Raw genomic sequence first — 16,455 nt, forward strand, 5'->3', positions numbered from 1 at the left:
GAGATAGACCAGACAAGGAGCCCTGTGAATCCAGGAGATGATGCCAGACACAACGACAGAGATCATGGTTTGAGAGAGGCTGAGCAGGTCCCACTGCTACCAATGGTGTCAGTCCTTTGGAAGGGACCAGACTGGACTCTGTCAGATAATGGCCTCTATCTCTCATTCCCTCCCTCTGCTTTTTCCTTTCCCCTCTAATCCTTTGCTATTTTCTGATCCCCTGGGAAATGACGCCCAACAAAGCCACCTTGGGGTGACTTGCCCCCCTCTCTCCCTCTGTGGGGCACTGCCTCATGGCTCCCCATGGTGATCCTTCCATTGTGGCATTTTCTCAGAGACATCTTGTTTTAAGGGACCCTTTCTCATTTCTAGAGAACAGAGAGGATAGGACCCACTGTTGGCCTCCTTCAGGTCCTGGCCCTTGGAGGTGAGGCCAACAGCTCTGGCTACTCCACAGACAGTGACTGCCAGTCCTTCCCTTGCAATGTCTCTGCCCAGAAGTACAGTCCTTTGCCTTGGAAGTTGTCCTACAGATGGTGATCTCAAATTGTGCTGTACTCCTGGGAGCACTCCGCTGCTGCAGAGGGTCAGCAGAGCCACAAGCACTTAGGGCAGATCCTTTTGCTGTGGGTAGAGCTGTGCTGAGGAAGAAGGTTCTTACAGAAGATGGCCATGAGGGAGAAATCACCTTGTCCTGAGCCCAGAGCCTCCTCCTCCCCTTCCCACCCATCCCCAGCAGAAGGGGGTATTGCCTAGATCCAAGAGCAAGGATACCTCGGGCAAGCCCCCTGCTCTTCCATCCCATCCAGGCAGTGCCCAGGCAGCCCCACACGTTCACTGCACACATTGGCAGGGCTGAGGTGCCTTGCAGAGAGCACCTCCCCAAGCCCAGCACACAGAGCAGCTCCAGGACAGGGAAGGTTGTTCACATGGGCTGCCAGGATGACACAGACAAGCAACGCCCAGTTCCTGCCACTGAGCCATGCACAGAGCATCCATCACAACAGCCTTTGCTGTCTCTTTGCAGTTCAGGGACACTCCAGTCCCATCCTGGGACTTGGGGGAGGATGAACATTTCAATGGCAGAAGCTCTCTCAAAACCTTCTCCCTTTCCGTGAGGCAACAACCCCGGCCCCTCACAGGAAGAGAATCTTCACCACCAGATCTCTGAGTGCAGAGGGGAAATTAGGGATGTCAGAGGAGAACTGAGGCTCCTTCCTTCAGAGCTCCACCTTACACAGAAGGGTCTCCAGCCACTGATGCCAAGACAGGAGAAGTGTACTGTGCCACTAGAGCTTTGCCACAAACAAACATATAGATTGACACAGATTCACGTCACCTGCCTGCAAGGGATGCCAACAGCCCTTTATCTGACCATTTTGCCTGCACTGACGTGTTTACATCCCGGAAATCCTTAGGCTTGTCCTCCTGGCACTTTCAAAAGCCTTCATGTGGGAAAGAACATGGCATGTGCCAGGAAATGAAAAAGCAGCAGTGCAGGAAAACAGGACACAGCCCCTAACATTAGCTGGGATGGTTTTCATTTGACATGAGCTGTCAGAAAATTAGTGCTTTCACAAAGGTGCCTGTGGGCCTGAGGCAGGGCAGGACTGCTATAAAAGGCAGCCCAAGTCTCTGCTCTCTCATCCACTTCTCTCACCTCCTTCTCCTCAGCAATCAGGTGAGTGGGAAGCTTCTTCTCCTCCTGCTTCTGCTTCAAGACCACGTCTTTCCTCCCTGCAGGTCTCAGCTGCTGTGGGCTGTGCTAGGCCAGGGCTGGGAGCTGCTGGTGCTGGGAGAGGGGAGAGAAGGTGTTGTGCAGAGAGAGGCTGGGACTTGGCTGAGGAGGCTGGTGGGCTTTGGGCTGGGCAGTGGAATGTGGGGCAGGAGGTGGCTTGGCTGCAGGGGCGTTGGCTGCAAGGCTGCTTCTCATGTGTGCCCGCTTTGTGCTTGTCTGCCCTCCCTTCCAGGTGCCCTTTTGAGCTACAAGACATGTCCCGCTGCCAGCCCTGCAACCCTTGCTGCCAGCCCTGCGGGCCCACCCCGCTGGCCAACAGCTGCAATGAGTGCTGTGTCAGGCAGTGCCAGGACTCCCATGTGGTCATCCAGCCTTCCCCCGTGGTGGTGACCCTGCCCGGGCCCATCCTCAGCTCCTTCCCACAGAACACCGCCGTGGGATCCTCCACCTCCGCTGCCGTTGGCAGCATCCTCAGCTGTGACGGAGTGCCCATCAACTCCGGGGGCTTTGACCTCTCCTGCATCACCAGGCCCTACTGTGGCACCAGATGCCGGCCCTGCTAAAGCTCCTCGCAATGTCCTGGGGCAAAAACCTGCAAGACCTCAGAACATGGTGCTGGGCAGGAGATAGAACTTCAGGACACTGTGTTTAGAGCTTCAGGATGATGTTTCCTTTTTCTGCTCTTCCATCTCTTGCCTTTGCTCTCCATGTCTCCTTGGCCAGCCCAGGAGAGACATCCCTCTGCAGGGTCAGTAAATGGACATCCTGCAGGTGCTCCACTGCGTCTTAGTGGTTGTTCCTGGTGCTCTCTGTGAGCCACTTCCTTTTCCTCTTTATACTCATTAAACTTTTTGTGCATTCAAAGATGGGTCTCTGAGTTGTCATTCCTTCTGCAATAACACTTCCAGTCTGACCAGGGAAAAAGATGGAGAAGCAGTGGGTGGGATTCCTTGCAGTGGATTTTGTTTTTTCCTTGGAGCTGAGGAAAACAAAACTGGACACTCCCCAGCCAATGATCTTCAGGGAGACCATGGCTACAAAGAGTGGTAGGAGTGGTGAAGGGAAAAACCAGTATCTGGGGACATCCCACAATCTCATCTCCTCCTTCTCCTCCCCTCCATTACCCACTCTGGGGTCCATGGCCAGCACACAGGAGCACAGGCAGATGAGATATGTGCCTCCTACAGTCCCTCAGCACAGGCAGGCAAAGCCTCTGTGCAGACATGCAGGGCTGAGACAATCCCACCTTGGGATGGGGATCAGCCACGCTCAGGCTATGCAGTGGTAAAGGACTTTGGGCTGAGTTTGTGCAAATGACTTCTGGCTTCACTAGTAATTGAAAACATTCCTCCCATGTATGGATGTCTGTCCATCAGTGTCTTCCTTACTGAAACCTTGGACCAAAGCAGTGCCCAAGAGCAGCAGCCAAAGGAAGATGGTTCCTGCCATGGACAGCCCACAGATCATAGGGTTATAGTGTCACAGAATGGTTTGGGTTAGATCATTTTGTCTCAGCCCCCCACCATGGGCAGAGACACTTTCCACTAAGCTAGGTTTCTCCAGACCCTGTCCAATATGGCCTTGAACACTTCTAGGGATGGAAGTGTTCCATCCAGCTCCAGGCAACCTGTGCCAGTGCCTCCCCACCCTCACAGGGAAGAATTTCTTCATGATATCTAATGTTAACTTACTGTCAGTTTAAACCCATTTCCATTTGTCCCACCACTACTCACCCTTCTTCACAGCCCTGCCCTTCAGTGTGCCTGTCCTGGTTACCAAGAGGGGGGAGGAGTTTGGCGCTGTGTGGTTGTGACCTGGTTGTCATTCTGTACCACCCACATCATCTCTGGGGTCATGGTCTTGGGAGAAAACAACGCAGGTGCTGGACTGGAAGTGAACCTTCTTCCCTCGCTCTGTCTGCAGCAGAGGGACTGTTGGCATCAGCCCCAGCAGACCTGTTCCTATGTGTTGTTTTGGAGGATGTGGTTCCAAGGAAAGGTGACGGCACGGCCGTAGACGTTGGTGCTGAAAGGGACAGCAGCAAAAACTTGATCAACCACAGTGCTGAACCGACAGCGGCCCGCAGGGAGGGTTCTGACAGGGGAGGAACCAGCGGCAGGAGCAACACCGACCCAGCCAGGCTGTCCCTGTAAAGGAGCCCTGCCAAACCCAGCTAAACCCAGTCGAAAGGAGGGCAGCTGAGCAGTAGGAGAAAACAAGCAGCAGTGAGCCACGGGATGGACCTGCAGGGTGGTGAAGCCATAGAAGAGGTGGCACCGGCACTGCCTGTTCCTGTGCACAGCGGAGTGACTGCGCTACCCCTGCTCATCCCACCCTGTCCCTGGGGGTTGGTTTGTTGTTGGTTTTCGTTGTTCTCTGCCTGGCAGTGGGAAACCTCAGCCCAGGGAGCTCCTGTGCCATGTTCCCTTTGTTTTCCGATGGCAGTGGGGGGAGGCATGTGGGAACAGTCACCACATTGCCCTTGTCTGGGGATGGGTGGGCACGTCTTACAGGGAATTGATGTACTGATAGATGGGAAAGAGTACTTTGAAGTCTTTAACAACGTTCTATTATCTTCTTTGAGAGAGTTCCATTCCTTTCAACAGACAGAAGACAACCCACATCAAGCAAAATACGTGAAACTTCCCATACTGAAAATACTTTCAGTTATAAGAGGAAAATACTTAGGTAAATACTCCCAGTTGCATGGTTGGTCTCTGAGTGAAAACAATTCTAAAAACAACTTATTTTCTTTCTCCTCAGCAATCTTCTGTTTTCAACCTCTTCCTCCCCACAGTGTGCCATATTGTTTTTGTTCCTGGTGGTGAACACTGTTTTTGTGGGTAAAACCTTTTCTCTTTTTCTATACTTTTGCTATTAATAGAGCCATTGTTATTGTGTGTGTCTTAGACCATTGCTTTGTGCTTTTAGTAACTTGTAATCTCATCCCATAGTCTCTTCTTTTTGTCCCTCCCTTTACCAGAAGGTTTGGAGGAGGAAGGGTGGCTTATTTGGAGTTTGATTTCCTGCTGGTGTTAAAACCAGCAGAGTGCCCATGTGGTTACCAGTTGATGAACGCACATGTGCACATCTGGGACAAAATGGGATGTGCATGGCTGCTGTCCTGTTTGTTTCCTAGAACTCATCACCTAAAGAGACACTCACTGGAGACAGGGAATAGCACAGAGGGACTCGAGCAATTGAACTTCTTCTCTAGAAGGCGTTTGTCAAAATCAAGAGAAATGAGAAGTCCCAAGGGGTGAGTCAGCAGGGCCAATCAGACTTCTGCCTCAGGTGGCAGATACAGGTACCCAGAAGGGTGTATTGATTATCTAACACATGAAGGGGAAAGTTGGAAGGGCTCCATCCTGAGGCACCCAGGGGTTGATTTCCTGGGCCCAGAGTAAATGAGGCTTGGATCCATGCTGGGCTGTGCCTTCCTGGGCTTAGTACCAGTATTATCATTCCAGTGTAACTGCCCAGACTGGTCCTGTTCCCTGCAGAGCCCATCATGGGAAGAATAAATATGCCTCCAAGAAAACTGTCGTGTGCCCCTCAGTGAAGTTGATTTTCACAAAGGAAAATCGACTGCAGAGAGCCCCTACTGCTTCTACACCTTAATCCTTGAGCACACAGGAAGAGTTGTGAGAGAACAAAGGATGACTCAGAAGACCAGGCTTGGATGCACAAAAAATTTAATGAGTCTAAAGAAGAAAAGCAGGTGGCTCCCAGAGGGCACCAACAGCAGCCGCTAAGATGCAGTGAAGCTCGTGCAGGGTGTCCATCTGCCTGCCCTGCAGAGGCAGGGAGACCAAAAGGTCCCCCTGGGCTGGGCTAGGGAGACACAGACAGCAAAGGAAAAAGGGACAGGAGAGACTAGAAGAAGGGAACAATGACTTGAAGCTTTAAATACAATGTCCTGAAGCTCTGTCTCCTGCCCAGCCCCATGCTATGAGGTCTTGCAGGTTGTTTCCCCAGGACGTTGCCAGCAGCTTTAGCAGGGCCGACACCTGTAGCGGTTGGTGATGCAGGAGAGGTCAAAGCCCCCGGAGTTGATGGGCACTCCGTCACAGCTGAGGATGCTGCCAACGGCAGCGGAGGTGGAGGATCCCACCACGGTGTTCTGTGGGAAGGAGCTGAGGATGGGCCCAGGCAGGGTCACCACCACGGGGGAGGGTTCGATGACCACATGGGAGTCCTGGCACTGCCTGACACAGCACTCATTGCAGCTGTTGGCCAGCGGGGTGGGCCCGCAGGGCTGGCAGCAAGGGTTGCAGGGCTGGCAGCAGGACATGTCTCTGCCTCACAGGGGCACCTGGCACACAGGGCAGGGAAAAGCACAAAGTGGGCACACATGAGAAGCAGCCCTGCACCCAACCCCCCTGCAGCCAAGCCACCTCCTGCCCCACATTGCACTGCCCAGCCCAAAGCCCACCAGCCTCCTCAGCCAAGTCCCAGCCTCTCTCTGCACAACACCTTCTCTCCCCTTCCCTCTCCCAGCACCAGCAGCTCCCAGCCCTGGCCTAGCACAGCCCCCATCAGCTGAAGCAGGAGAAGAAGAATGGCTTTTCCACTCACCTGATTCCTGAGGAGGAGGAGGTGAGAGAAGTGGATGAGGGAGCAGAGACTTGGGCTGCCTTTTATAGCAGTCCTGCCCTGCCTCAGGCCCACAGGCACCTTTGTGGAATCATAATTTGTTGACCAGTTGTGAACCATCCCAGCTAATGGTAGGGGCTCTGTCCTGGTTTCCTGCACTGCTGCCTTTTCATTTCCTTACTCATGCCAAGTGCTTTCTTTTATGCAAACTTCTGTAATTGCCAACATTAAAGGCCCACGGATTTCTGGATCTAAAAGACGTCAGTGCATGCATAAGGATCAGGTCATGGCCTGGCATCACTTGTGGGCAGGTGATGTTCACCCGGGGCATTTCTCAGGGTTTGTTTGTAGCAAAGTTGTTAGGAAATTTGCATTGATCTTGTCCATCTCACCTACGTTCCCAAGGACTCCATTGCGTGGGGACATGATGGAGCTGCAAGCTGATGTTTCCTTTTTCCACTTTTCTCACTCTTTTCTCTGCTGTCTCACCAGCCACTCTAGTGAGTACCTGTTACCCATTCTTCTCCAGGCTGATAAAAGTTTTTGTGCATGTTAGCTTTGGCCTCTCAGTCCTCCTTCATTCTGCTGTGACTCTTCCAGTCTGCTGCGGGACAAAGCTGGAGGTTGCAGTGTGTGGGAGACCCTGCAGTGTATTTTGCTTTGTGCCCTTTCTCTTGGAGCTGGATGAAGATATCCCTGGACACTTCACAGCCAAAGGCCATCAGGAAGGCCCTGGCTCCAAAATGTATTGGCACTGGAGATAGGAAACATCAATGCCTGAGGACAGCCCACAACTTCATCTCATCCTTCTCCTCCCCTCTATTAGCCAGTGTAGGGCCCATGACCAGCACACAGTGACAGAGGACATGTGCACCTCAGACTGTCCTTCAGTGCCTGGCAGGGCCCAGGGACTGTTGATATATTCAGTGCTAATTCAGAAGTTGGAATTGGTAACAGCCACACTCAGTCTATGTCATGGAGTCCCTGTGCCTGTGGAACCAACACCTCCCAAAGTGCACAGATCTGTCAGAGCTGGAGATGTAACTCAAGCTGGGGTCAAGCGCTAGAGCATCAGCTTGAAAGCTGCTCCAGTGGGAAGGGAACTTGACTCTGGTTGAAGCCTCCCAGCAGCAGGACCTGGCAAAGAGCTCAGCAGCACCATCAAAGAGAAGGGGGCAGCATTCTGCTGTGCTACCTCTGTGCTGTGTCCATCCATCCTACATCTCACAGGAGAACACCTGAACACCCATCCCTCCTGTCCAACACCCATTTCCTGGGAGGTCTCAGACTTTGCCCCACTCAGCACCAGGTTGATGAGCTGTGGAAGTGCAACTGGCATTGGCCTGGAAATGAGGAGCCTGTGTCCCATCCCAGCCAACAGCAACACTCCAGCATATGGGGATCGAGTCAGGCCTGCAGAGGTGTGCAGACTTTCCTTGCACATAATGCAAGAAATAAAGGGTGCAGAAAACAGAGTCTGCATTTCAGTTTGTCTGGACACTTCTCTGCAGAGCTGAAGGCAGCACCATTCAGCTGTAGATGGGCAACTGCTGGCAATGGCAGCCAGCTACTCTGTGGTGCTTTGGACACACTGGGGGAACCCCTGGACATGACCTTCACTTACTCTCATGATGAGGGTCCCACAGGCCTGGCTAACACCCATGTGTTCATGATGTCTGCAAGGAGCCAAGGAAAAATCTGTATCCTCAAATAAAACACGGTCAGCTGGGGACTCTGCTGAGGAGATGCAGCATGTCCCCTCACATGGGAGTTCCTGGACACGTAGGTGTGAAGAAGAAGAGTGGTGCCAATTTTCTGAAACTTTACCAGAAACAAAGACAACAGGAATGACAAAGATGTGTATCACCTGCCCTCAAGGGATGTCAACAGCACTTGATCTGAGCCTTCTGCCTGTGCTGACATTCTTACGCCCCGGAAAGCCTTGAGCCATTTATCCCAGCACTTAGAGAAATGACCCTTCATAAAGGAAAGCACGTGGCATGTGCCATGAAATGAAAAAGCAGCAGTGCAGGAAAACAGGACACAGCCCCTACCATTAGCTGGGATGGTTCACAACTGGCATGAGCTGGTCAACAAATTATGACTTCCACAAAGGTGCCTGTGGGCCTGAGGCAGGGCAGGACTGCTATAAAAGGCAGCCCAAGTCTCTGCTCTCTCATCCACTTCTCTCACCTCCTTCTCCTCGGGAATCAGGTGAGTGGGAAGCCCTTCTTCTTCTCCTGCTTCAGTTGATGTGGGCTGTGCTAGAATAGGGCCAGGAGCTGCTGGTGCTGGGAGAGGGAAGGGGAGAGAAGGTGTTGTGCAGAGAGAGGCTGGGACTTGGCTGAGGAGGCTGGTGGGCTTTGGGCTGGGCAGTGCAATGTGGGGCAGGAGGTGGCTTGGCTGCAGGGGGGTTGGGTGCAGGGCTGCTTCTCATGTGTGCCCGCTTTGTGCTTGTCCCTGCCCTGTGTGCCAGGTGCCCCTGTGAGGCAGAGACATGTCCTGCTGCCAGCCCTGCAACCCTTGCTGCCAGCCCTGTGGGCCCACCCCGCTGGCCAACAGCTGCAATGAGTGCTGTGTCAGGCAGTGCCAGGATTCCCATGTGGTCATCGAACCCTCCCCAGTGGTGGTGACCCTGCCCGGGCCCATCCTCAGCTCCTTCCCACAGAACACCGTGGTGGGATCCTCCACCTCCGCTGCTGTTGGCAGCATCCTCAGCTGTGACGGAGTGCCCATCAACTCCGGGGGCTTTGACCTCTCCTGCATCACCAACCGCTACAGGTGTCGGCCCTGCTAAAGCTGCTGGCAACGTCCTGGGGAAACAACCTGCAAGACCTCATAGCATGGGGCTGGGCAGGAGATAGAGTTTTGGGACATTTGTGTTTAGAGTTTCATGGTGATGTTTTCTTCTCCCACTCTTCCATCTCTTTCCTTTGCTGTCTGTGTCTCCCCAGGCCAGCCCAGGGCAGGCCGATGGACACCCTGCAGGAGCTCCACTGCATCTTAATGGCTGCTCCTCGTGCTCTCTATGAGCCAACTGCTTTTCTTCTTTAGACTCATTAAAGTTGTGCATCCAAACCTTGGCCTCCAAGTCTTCCTTCTTTCTATGACAACTCTCCCAGTCTTCTCAGGGTAAAAGGTGGAGAAGCAAGGAGTGGGACTCCTTGCAGTGGATTTTATATTATGCCTTTTCCCTTGGAGGTGATGAAGACATCCTTGGCCAGTTCATGGCCAGTGGCCTCCAGGGAAAGAGGGCTCCAAAGGGTGGAAGAAATGGGGTTTGGAAAAAACATTATGTGGGGACAGCCCACAATCTGATCTCTTCCTTCTCCTCCCCTACATTACCTTGTTTATGGTCCATGAGCAGCACATATGCTCAAAGGCAGATGACATCTATACCTCCTACAGTCCTTCAGCACTTGGCAATGCCCAGATGCTGTCCAGACATCCAGGGATAAGATGATTCCCAATTTGGGATCAGTATTTGCCATAATTAAGTTATGCAGACTATGGGGTCCCATTCTTAAGGGGAAGGAAGCACTTGAGATTTGTAACTGCTCATGGTTGAAAGGAACAACAAAAACTTGAGTCTGCAAACAATCAGAATGGGTTAGTATCAAGTTACACACCTGGTTAGGAAATTGATATGTTAGTCCATCACTTACTATATAAACACATGGCAGTGAAAAGGAAGAGAGAAAATTAAAATGGAAAGATGAATTAAAGAGGGAAAGAGAAAGAAAGAGAGGAAAAGAAAAAAGAGGAAAAGAGAGAAAGAGATCACCAGTCCTACTTCCAGCATCAATCCAGCTGATATGACCTCATTCATGGTTTCAGTGTTAATCCACCTGATGGGATGTCAGTCCTGTCTCAGCAGCCATCCAGTCGGGTAGGTACAATGGATGGGATGTCCAGGATTCTTTCAAGAGGGGTGATCCTGATAACAAAGAACAAGGGAAAGATGATTCTTTATCCCTTCCAAATTCCCCCATGCATGAAGCCAGATCCACTACAAAACTTTGGGGTAGAGCAAGAAATCACACACGAAAAATTGCTAACTTGATCAGGCTGATTTGCAAGAGCATTGTGGCAACAAGTCAGGTGAGACTGAAATCCAGCAAGTGGAAAATGACCAATGCACTTACAGCAACAGTTCAGACATTTGCATTTCAATTGGTTGTTATCAACAACTAATAACATTTCTAACAGATACAGGAACACAACATTCAGTACTAACACAATGGGATGCCAAGAAGCCGCATCTACGACCTGGACAGCAAAGACTTAAAATCCCTGCAGCAAAAGGAGCAAGGGCTACACATGACCTGCTGAGGTGAACTGTGGCTCCTCAGGGTTTGGATGTTCAGAACAGTCAAAGCTGGCATCCCATCCCCAGATGGGAGTGTGTGGTCCTTCTGTTCCAATGGTAACCCCAACCCTAAAAGAAATCCAGAGACTGCAGGGTGCTTGCTCCCTGTGGCACCTGCACTCTCTGATTCAGGGATTGCTGGATTTTTACAGTGACAGGAGGTGGAATTTCTGGAGTTCTGGCTCATTTGGCCCCACTAACAGCTGTGCTATCCAATATTGCAAACCTGACAGCCACACCACCAGCAGCTGTGGAGTGCTGGCATTGATGGGGTGGGAATAGATCTGGAGAAAAGATGGACTATCACTCGCTCACACTCCCTTTCTAATTCTCCTTTCTGGCCAAACAGACAGTCGTGGCTTACAGTTTATTGCAGGTGACTGAATGCCAATGCCACACCCTTAACTGCTGCTGTGCCAAATTCTGCACAACTTGTCACTCAAATTCAGAGGGCATCCCACTCCTGGATGGCAGCCCTGGATGTAAGAGAAATGGTTCTTTATGTTTCAGTGCCGGGAACACGACAAAGCTCAATTTGCCCTTGCCTGGAAGGGAGGGCAGAACGCCTTTATCAAACCCCACAGGGGTATAAACATTCCCCAACAACTGCACAGGCCGTGCTTGCCAAAATTTTACAGAGTCTCACTCCCTCAGGATATGGAAATTTGTAGTTTTCTACTCTCAGGAGGTGCCCCAGGAATGTTCCTGGGAATGAGGCCAGCACACCCCACTGAAGAGCAAGTTAACCACCAAAGGCCTGCTTATCCTCCTTGGAGGATAATCATTGCCAGAAGGAAACAAATTTGCTTCACACATCAACAAGGTCGACCCACAGAGTGGAGACACTCCCTGCTCTTGTTTATGCTGATCAGTATGGTAACAGTGTGCATTCTGCCCCACAAACATTGCTCAGCTGGGGGGGCCCTTTGCTGGGGCAGCAATTACAAAGGAATTTACAAAGGAATTTACCCACAGCAATTCCAGAGATAACCTATAATAATGCAGCTCAATTGGAAATGGAATTCCACTCTTGGTGGCAACCACTTATTGTCACTTATGACCCCACCCACAGTAAGCCACAGCTTTTGTGCTAACAAGGCAGGATAATGCTTCGGTACATCCCATACACCAATCACTGTGTCAGGATTAAATCCCAAAGAGCTGCACTCAGTCCCCTGGAACACAGAGCATGGGCCCCACGAGATGGCCTTGCCATCAAATCCTTGTGATTTGGTATTTGTAGACAACGTTCTTGTTACGAGTTATTCTTATTGGTACCCTAAGATTTGTGTTTGTAACTTGGTTGGCATTCTGGGCTGTGATTTTGGTTCTTCAGGTCCTGCTGTGTCTTACCAGTTGTTATGATTTAATTACACACTGCAGCCCATTCCTATGGGAATGAATCTTGCCTGGATGAGAAAACTACCCTTGAAACAAGGTCAGGAAAATGGATGGAAAACTCTGAGTACCATTCCTCCTGATGGCGAAGAAATCCAAGGGGTGATAGAGTGGCTGAAAAAGATGGAGAACATCATTTTGGATGGTGACCAAGAGCAACTGGAATTCTTAATAAGATGTTGGGATCCTGTGATTGTCCTTCTAATGTTAACCTTTTTTGCCTTTTTTTCGGGGGAATCAGGTTGTATATTAAGACGTGAGGGATTAGAAAGAGATTACCCCGAAAGCTCAGAGATTGCTTATAGAATGCTTTGTCCCTTTCTCTCTCTTGCTTTCTCTTCTGTTCCCTTTTCCATGGGTCAGATTCATCCAAACATGGGAGAGATGTTATGAATTGATAGTATGTGTATATATATATATGTATATATATGATACATAGTAAAGCCACAGGTCATTTGCACAAACTCAGTCAGAAGTCATTTCCCACTGCATATGCAGAGTATGGCTGATACCAATGCTGACTTGTGAATGACCTCAGCACTGCATCTTAGGCAGGAGCTGGGTCCTGCCTGTGCTGAGGGGCTGTCTGGGGAATGTATCTCATCTGCCTGTGCTCCTGTGTGCTGGTCATGCCCCCCCGAAACGGGAATGGAGGGGACAAGAAGATATGAGGTTGTGGGCTGTCCCAGCCATTGCTGTTTGCCTTGGCCACTGCTGTCAGTCTTTGGTGCCATGGTCTCCCTGATGACCTCTGCCTGTCGAGTAGCCAGGGATGTCTTTGTCATCTCCCAGGGAAAGAGCACGACGGGGAATTCCATCCTCTGCTTCTTCCACCCTCTTTCCTAAGCAATGTGCAAGGTTTGGCAGAGAATGAAGGAAGACTCAGAGGGCCAGGCTTGGATGCAAAACAACTTTATTGAGTCTAAGGAAGAAAAGGAGTTGGCTTACAGGGAACAGGAGGAGCAGCGACTAAGATGCAGTGCAGCTCCTGCAGGGTGTCCATCTGCCTGCCCTGCAGAGGGAGGGAGGACAACAGCTCCCCCTGGGCTGGGCTGGGGAGACACAGACAGCAAAGGAAAGAGATGGAAGAGTGGGAGAAGGAAACATCATCATGAAATTCCAAACACAATGTCCCAAAGTTCTGTTTTCAGTCCAGCAGCACGATCAGAGGTCTTGCAGGTTGTTGCCCAAGGAATTTGCCAGCAGCTTTAGCAGGGCCCACATCTGGAAGGGTAGCATCTGGTGATGCAGGAGAGGTCAAAGCCCCCGGAGTTGATGGGCACTCCGTCACAGCTGAGGATGCTGCCAACGGCAGCGGAGGTGGAGGATCCCACGGCGGTGTTCTGTGGGAAGGAGCTGAGGATGGGCCCGGGCAGGGTCACCACCACAGCAGAGGGCTGGATGGCCACGGTGGAGCTCTGGCACTGCCTGACACAGCACTCATTGCAGCTGTTGGCCAGTGGGGTGGGCCCGCAGGGCTGGCAGCAAGGGTTGCAGGGCTGGCAGCAGGACATGTCTCTGGCTCACAGGGGCACCTGGCACACAGGGCAGGGACAAGCACAAAGCGGGCACACATGAGAAGCAGCCCTGCAGCCAAGCCACCCCCTGCCCCACATTGCACTGCCCAGCCCAAAGCCCACCAGCCTCCTCAGCCAAGTCCCAGCCTCTCTCTGCACAACACCTTCTCTCCCCTTCCCTCTCCCAGCACCAGCAGCTCCCAGCCCTGGCCTAGCACAGCCCACAGCAGCTGAGACCTGCAGGGAGGAAAGACGTGGTCTTGAAGCAGCAGCAGGAGGAGAAGAGGCTTCCCACTCACCTGATTCCTGACGAGGAGGAGGTGAGAGAAGTGGATGAGAGAGCAGAGACTTGGGCTGCCTTTTATAGCAGTCCTGCCCTACCTCAGGCCCACAGGCACCTTTGTGGAAGTCATAATTTTCTGACCAGCTCATGCCAGTTGTGAACCATCCCAGCTAATGGTAGGGGCTGTGTCCTGTTTTCCTGCACTGCTGCCTTTTCATTTCCTGGGTAATTCCATGTGTCTTCCTATATGAAAGCTTCTGGAAGTGATGGGATGAGTGGCTCAAGGATTTGCCAGTCAAAGGACGTCAGAACAAACAGAAGGCTCAGATCAAGGGTTGGTGGTGCATCCTGTGTGGGCAGGTGATGTTCATCTGGGTCATCTCTGAGTGGTTGATTTTTGGCAAAGTTTTCAGGAAATTGGCACTGATCCTGTGCTTCTTCCCTGCATGTCCAAGGACTGTCGTATGAGGGTATAGACAGAGATTCTGGATGTTTTTTCCTTCTTTCACCTACCTCTCTGTCATGTCTGCTGTCTGTGTCTCCCCAGCAACTGCCTGGTGGTCTGTCACGCTCCCTCCCTCCACAGGGCAGGCACATGGACACCCTGCACGAGCTCCACTGCATCTTAATAGCTGCTCATGGGGTTCTCTGTGAGCCACATCTTTTCCTTCCTTAGACTGATTAAAGTTGTTGTGCATGCAATCCTGGGCCCCTGAATCCTCCTTCATTCAGTGCCAACTCTCCCAGTCTGCTCCGGTACAAAGTTATAGAAAGTAATAAAAATTACTATATATAGTAATTTTCCCTTGTGCCCTCTCCAGTGGAGCTGGATGCAGACATCCCTGGCTACTCCACACCCGCTGCCATCATGGAGACCACAACTCCACAGTTTGGTTGCAGTTGGGATGGGAAACCATAATGCCTTGCACCATGACCTCTGCTCATCTTTTCAAAGAGAAATCACAGTGGCAACAGCATCTGGATCAGGATAAGAACAGGCCAAGCCATGGCCTTGGATACCAGCAGTGTCTTTCCTGATGGAGAACAGCCAACCAGCAGGAGAAACACCTGGGTTAAGACAACCACAAACCCAGTGTTCTTGGGACCAGGGACTTGCAGGAAGCAGATCTGCTTTTTCATGGGAGTGGTTAAATGGAGCATTTTGCAGGTGGTGATGTCTCCACTGAAGGAAATCCCTGAGAGGATCATGAACTCAGTGGTAGTTAGGAAGGAGGACAAAATGGACAGTGCCAGCCAGCGGGGATCACAAATGGTTTCAACCTGGTGACAAGGAAAGTCTTCATCACCTTGGATGCAGCAGTGGTGATGTACCAGGTCTCCACATGGGAAACCCGATGGGGAAGGACAGATAAAGGAAGGTCTGCAGGTACTGATTGCTCCACACAGTGACAATGAGGAGACCATCACCCACCAGCATTTGAAGATCTGTGGAGAAGAAAAGGGTCATTGTATGTGTGGTAATTCCTGGTTGCACTGGCTTCTTCATTCCTCACTGTTCATTGTCCAGTTCAAATGCCCACGCCTGCTGGTAGCTACACAGTCATAGGATGAGGAAAATGCCTTTATGGTCAAGTCCAACTGTAAACATAACACTGCCCACTCCACCACTACCCTTTGTTCCCTTGTGCCACACCTACACAGTTTTTAAATCCCCTCTGTGGGTGGTGACTCAACCACCTCCCCTGTTACATTACATGCACCATGCAGCAGATGAACTTGGACCCTCCTGGAGTGCTGTCTCCAGGTCTGGGACCCTCAGCATGGCAGAGCCCCAACATAGGAAGGCTGTGGATCTGCTGGAACTAGTCCAGAGGAGGCCCAGGATGTTGGTGAGAAAGCCAGAGCACCTCTGCTATGAAGGCAGGCTCAAACAGTTCAGGTTGTTCAGCCTGGAGAAAAGAAAGCTCTGGAGAGACCCTACAGGACATCCCAATACTTAAATGGGTCTGAAAGTAAAGCTGTAAAGAGACCCTTTACAAGGGCATGCAGTGATAAGATACAGGGGAATGGTTTAGGCTGAAAGAAGGTAGTTTAGGCTGAAAGTAGAAGATATCAGTGAGAAATTCTTTTCTGTCAGGTGGTGAGGCATTGGAACACCACCTTTTCCTTTTCTCTGACACAAGTCCAGATTCTCCCTGGCCTCTTTGAGCCCCCAGGGCACTTTCTCCAAGGATTCTGCCTGGCAGGTCCCCGAGGGGACAAAAACCTGCCCTTATGGAGTTCAGGGTTGCAGTTTTGCTCTCTGCCCTGCACAGTCACTGCACACTGCAGACAGGGAGCTGCCCCAGCTTTCCAAAACCCCAGTAAGATCAGAGGTCCACGTGTGCACAGACTTTATGTAGTCCTGCTTGTTTTCTGGATCAAGCTCATCTTATACATGCCTGGGGCCAATCAGGACAGACAAGCCAGGGAGTGCCCAGGTTTTGCCTGGGATAGTTATGTCTCTCCATGGTGGCTGGTGTGGGCTGTGTTTGGGAACGGTGCAAAAACAGTGTTGATAAAACAGGGACACTTTAGGTGTTCCTGAGCTGAG

General features: G+C 51.4%; 2 protein-coding genes and 2 pseudogenes across 2 annotated transcripts; 2 read left to right on the forward strand and 2 right to left on the reverse strand.

Moving 5' to 3' along the window:
* The first annotated feature begins 1,549 nt into the window (after positions 1 to 1,549).
* LOC126635021 (feather keratin Cos1-2-like) lies at positions 1,550 to 2,301 on the forward strand. Its single transcript, XM_050305946.1, has 2 exons — positions 1,550 to 1,681; positions 1,984 to 2,301. The coding sequence occupies exons 1-2, from the start codon at positions 1,550 to 1,552 to the stop codon at positions 2,299 to 2,301; spliced, it is 450 nt and encodes a 149-aa protein (XP_050161903.1).
* A 3,431-nt stretch (positions 2,302 to 5,732) lies between these two features.
* Positions 5,733 to 6,454, reverse strand: LOC126635022 (feather keratin Cos1-1/Cos1-3/Cos2-1-like; annotated as a pseudogene).
* A 1,980-nt stretch (positions 6,455 to 8,434) lies between these two features.
* LOC126635023 (feather keratin Cos1-1/Cos1-3/Cos2-1-like) lies at positions 8,435 to 9,131 on the forward strand (annotated as a pseudogene).
* Positions 9,132 to 13,309: 4,178 nt separating this feature from the next.
* On the reverse strand, positions 13,310 to 13,615 carry LOC126635011 (feather keratin Cos1-2-like). The gene has a single exon (XM_050305935.1). It carries the CDS (start codon positions 13,613 to 13,615, stop codon positions 13,310 to 13,312), a length of 306 nt encoding a protein of 101 aa, XP_050161892.1.
* Positions 13,616 to 16,455: the final 2,840 nt, after the last annotated feature.

The sequence above is a fragment of the Myiozetetes cayanensis genome, unplaced genomic scaffold (assembly GCF_022539395.1).
Source record: "Myiozetetes cayanensis isolate MyiCay16 unplaced genomic scaffold, myiCay2020 scf104, whole genome shotgun sequence".
NCBI classification, from domain to species: Eukaryota; Metazoa; Chordata; class Aves; order Passeriformes; family Tyrannidae; genus Myiozetetes; species Myiozetetes cayanensis.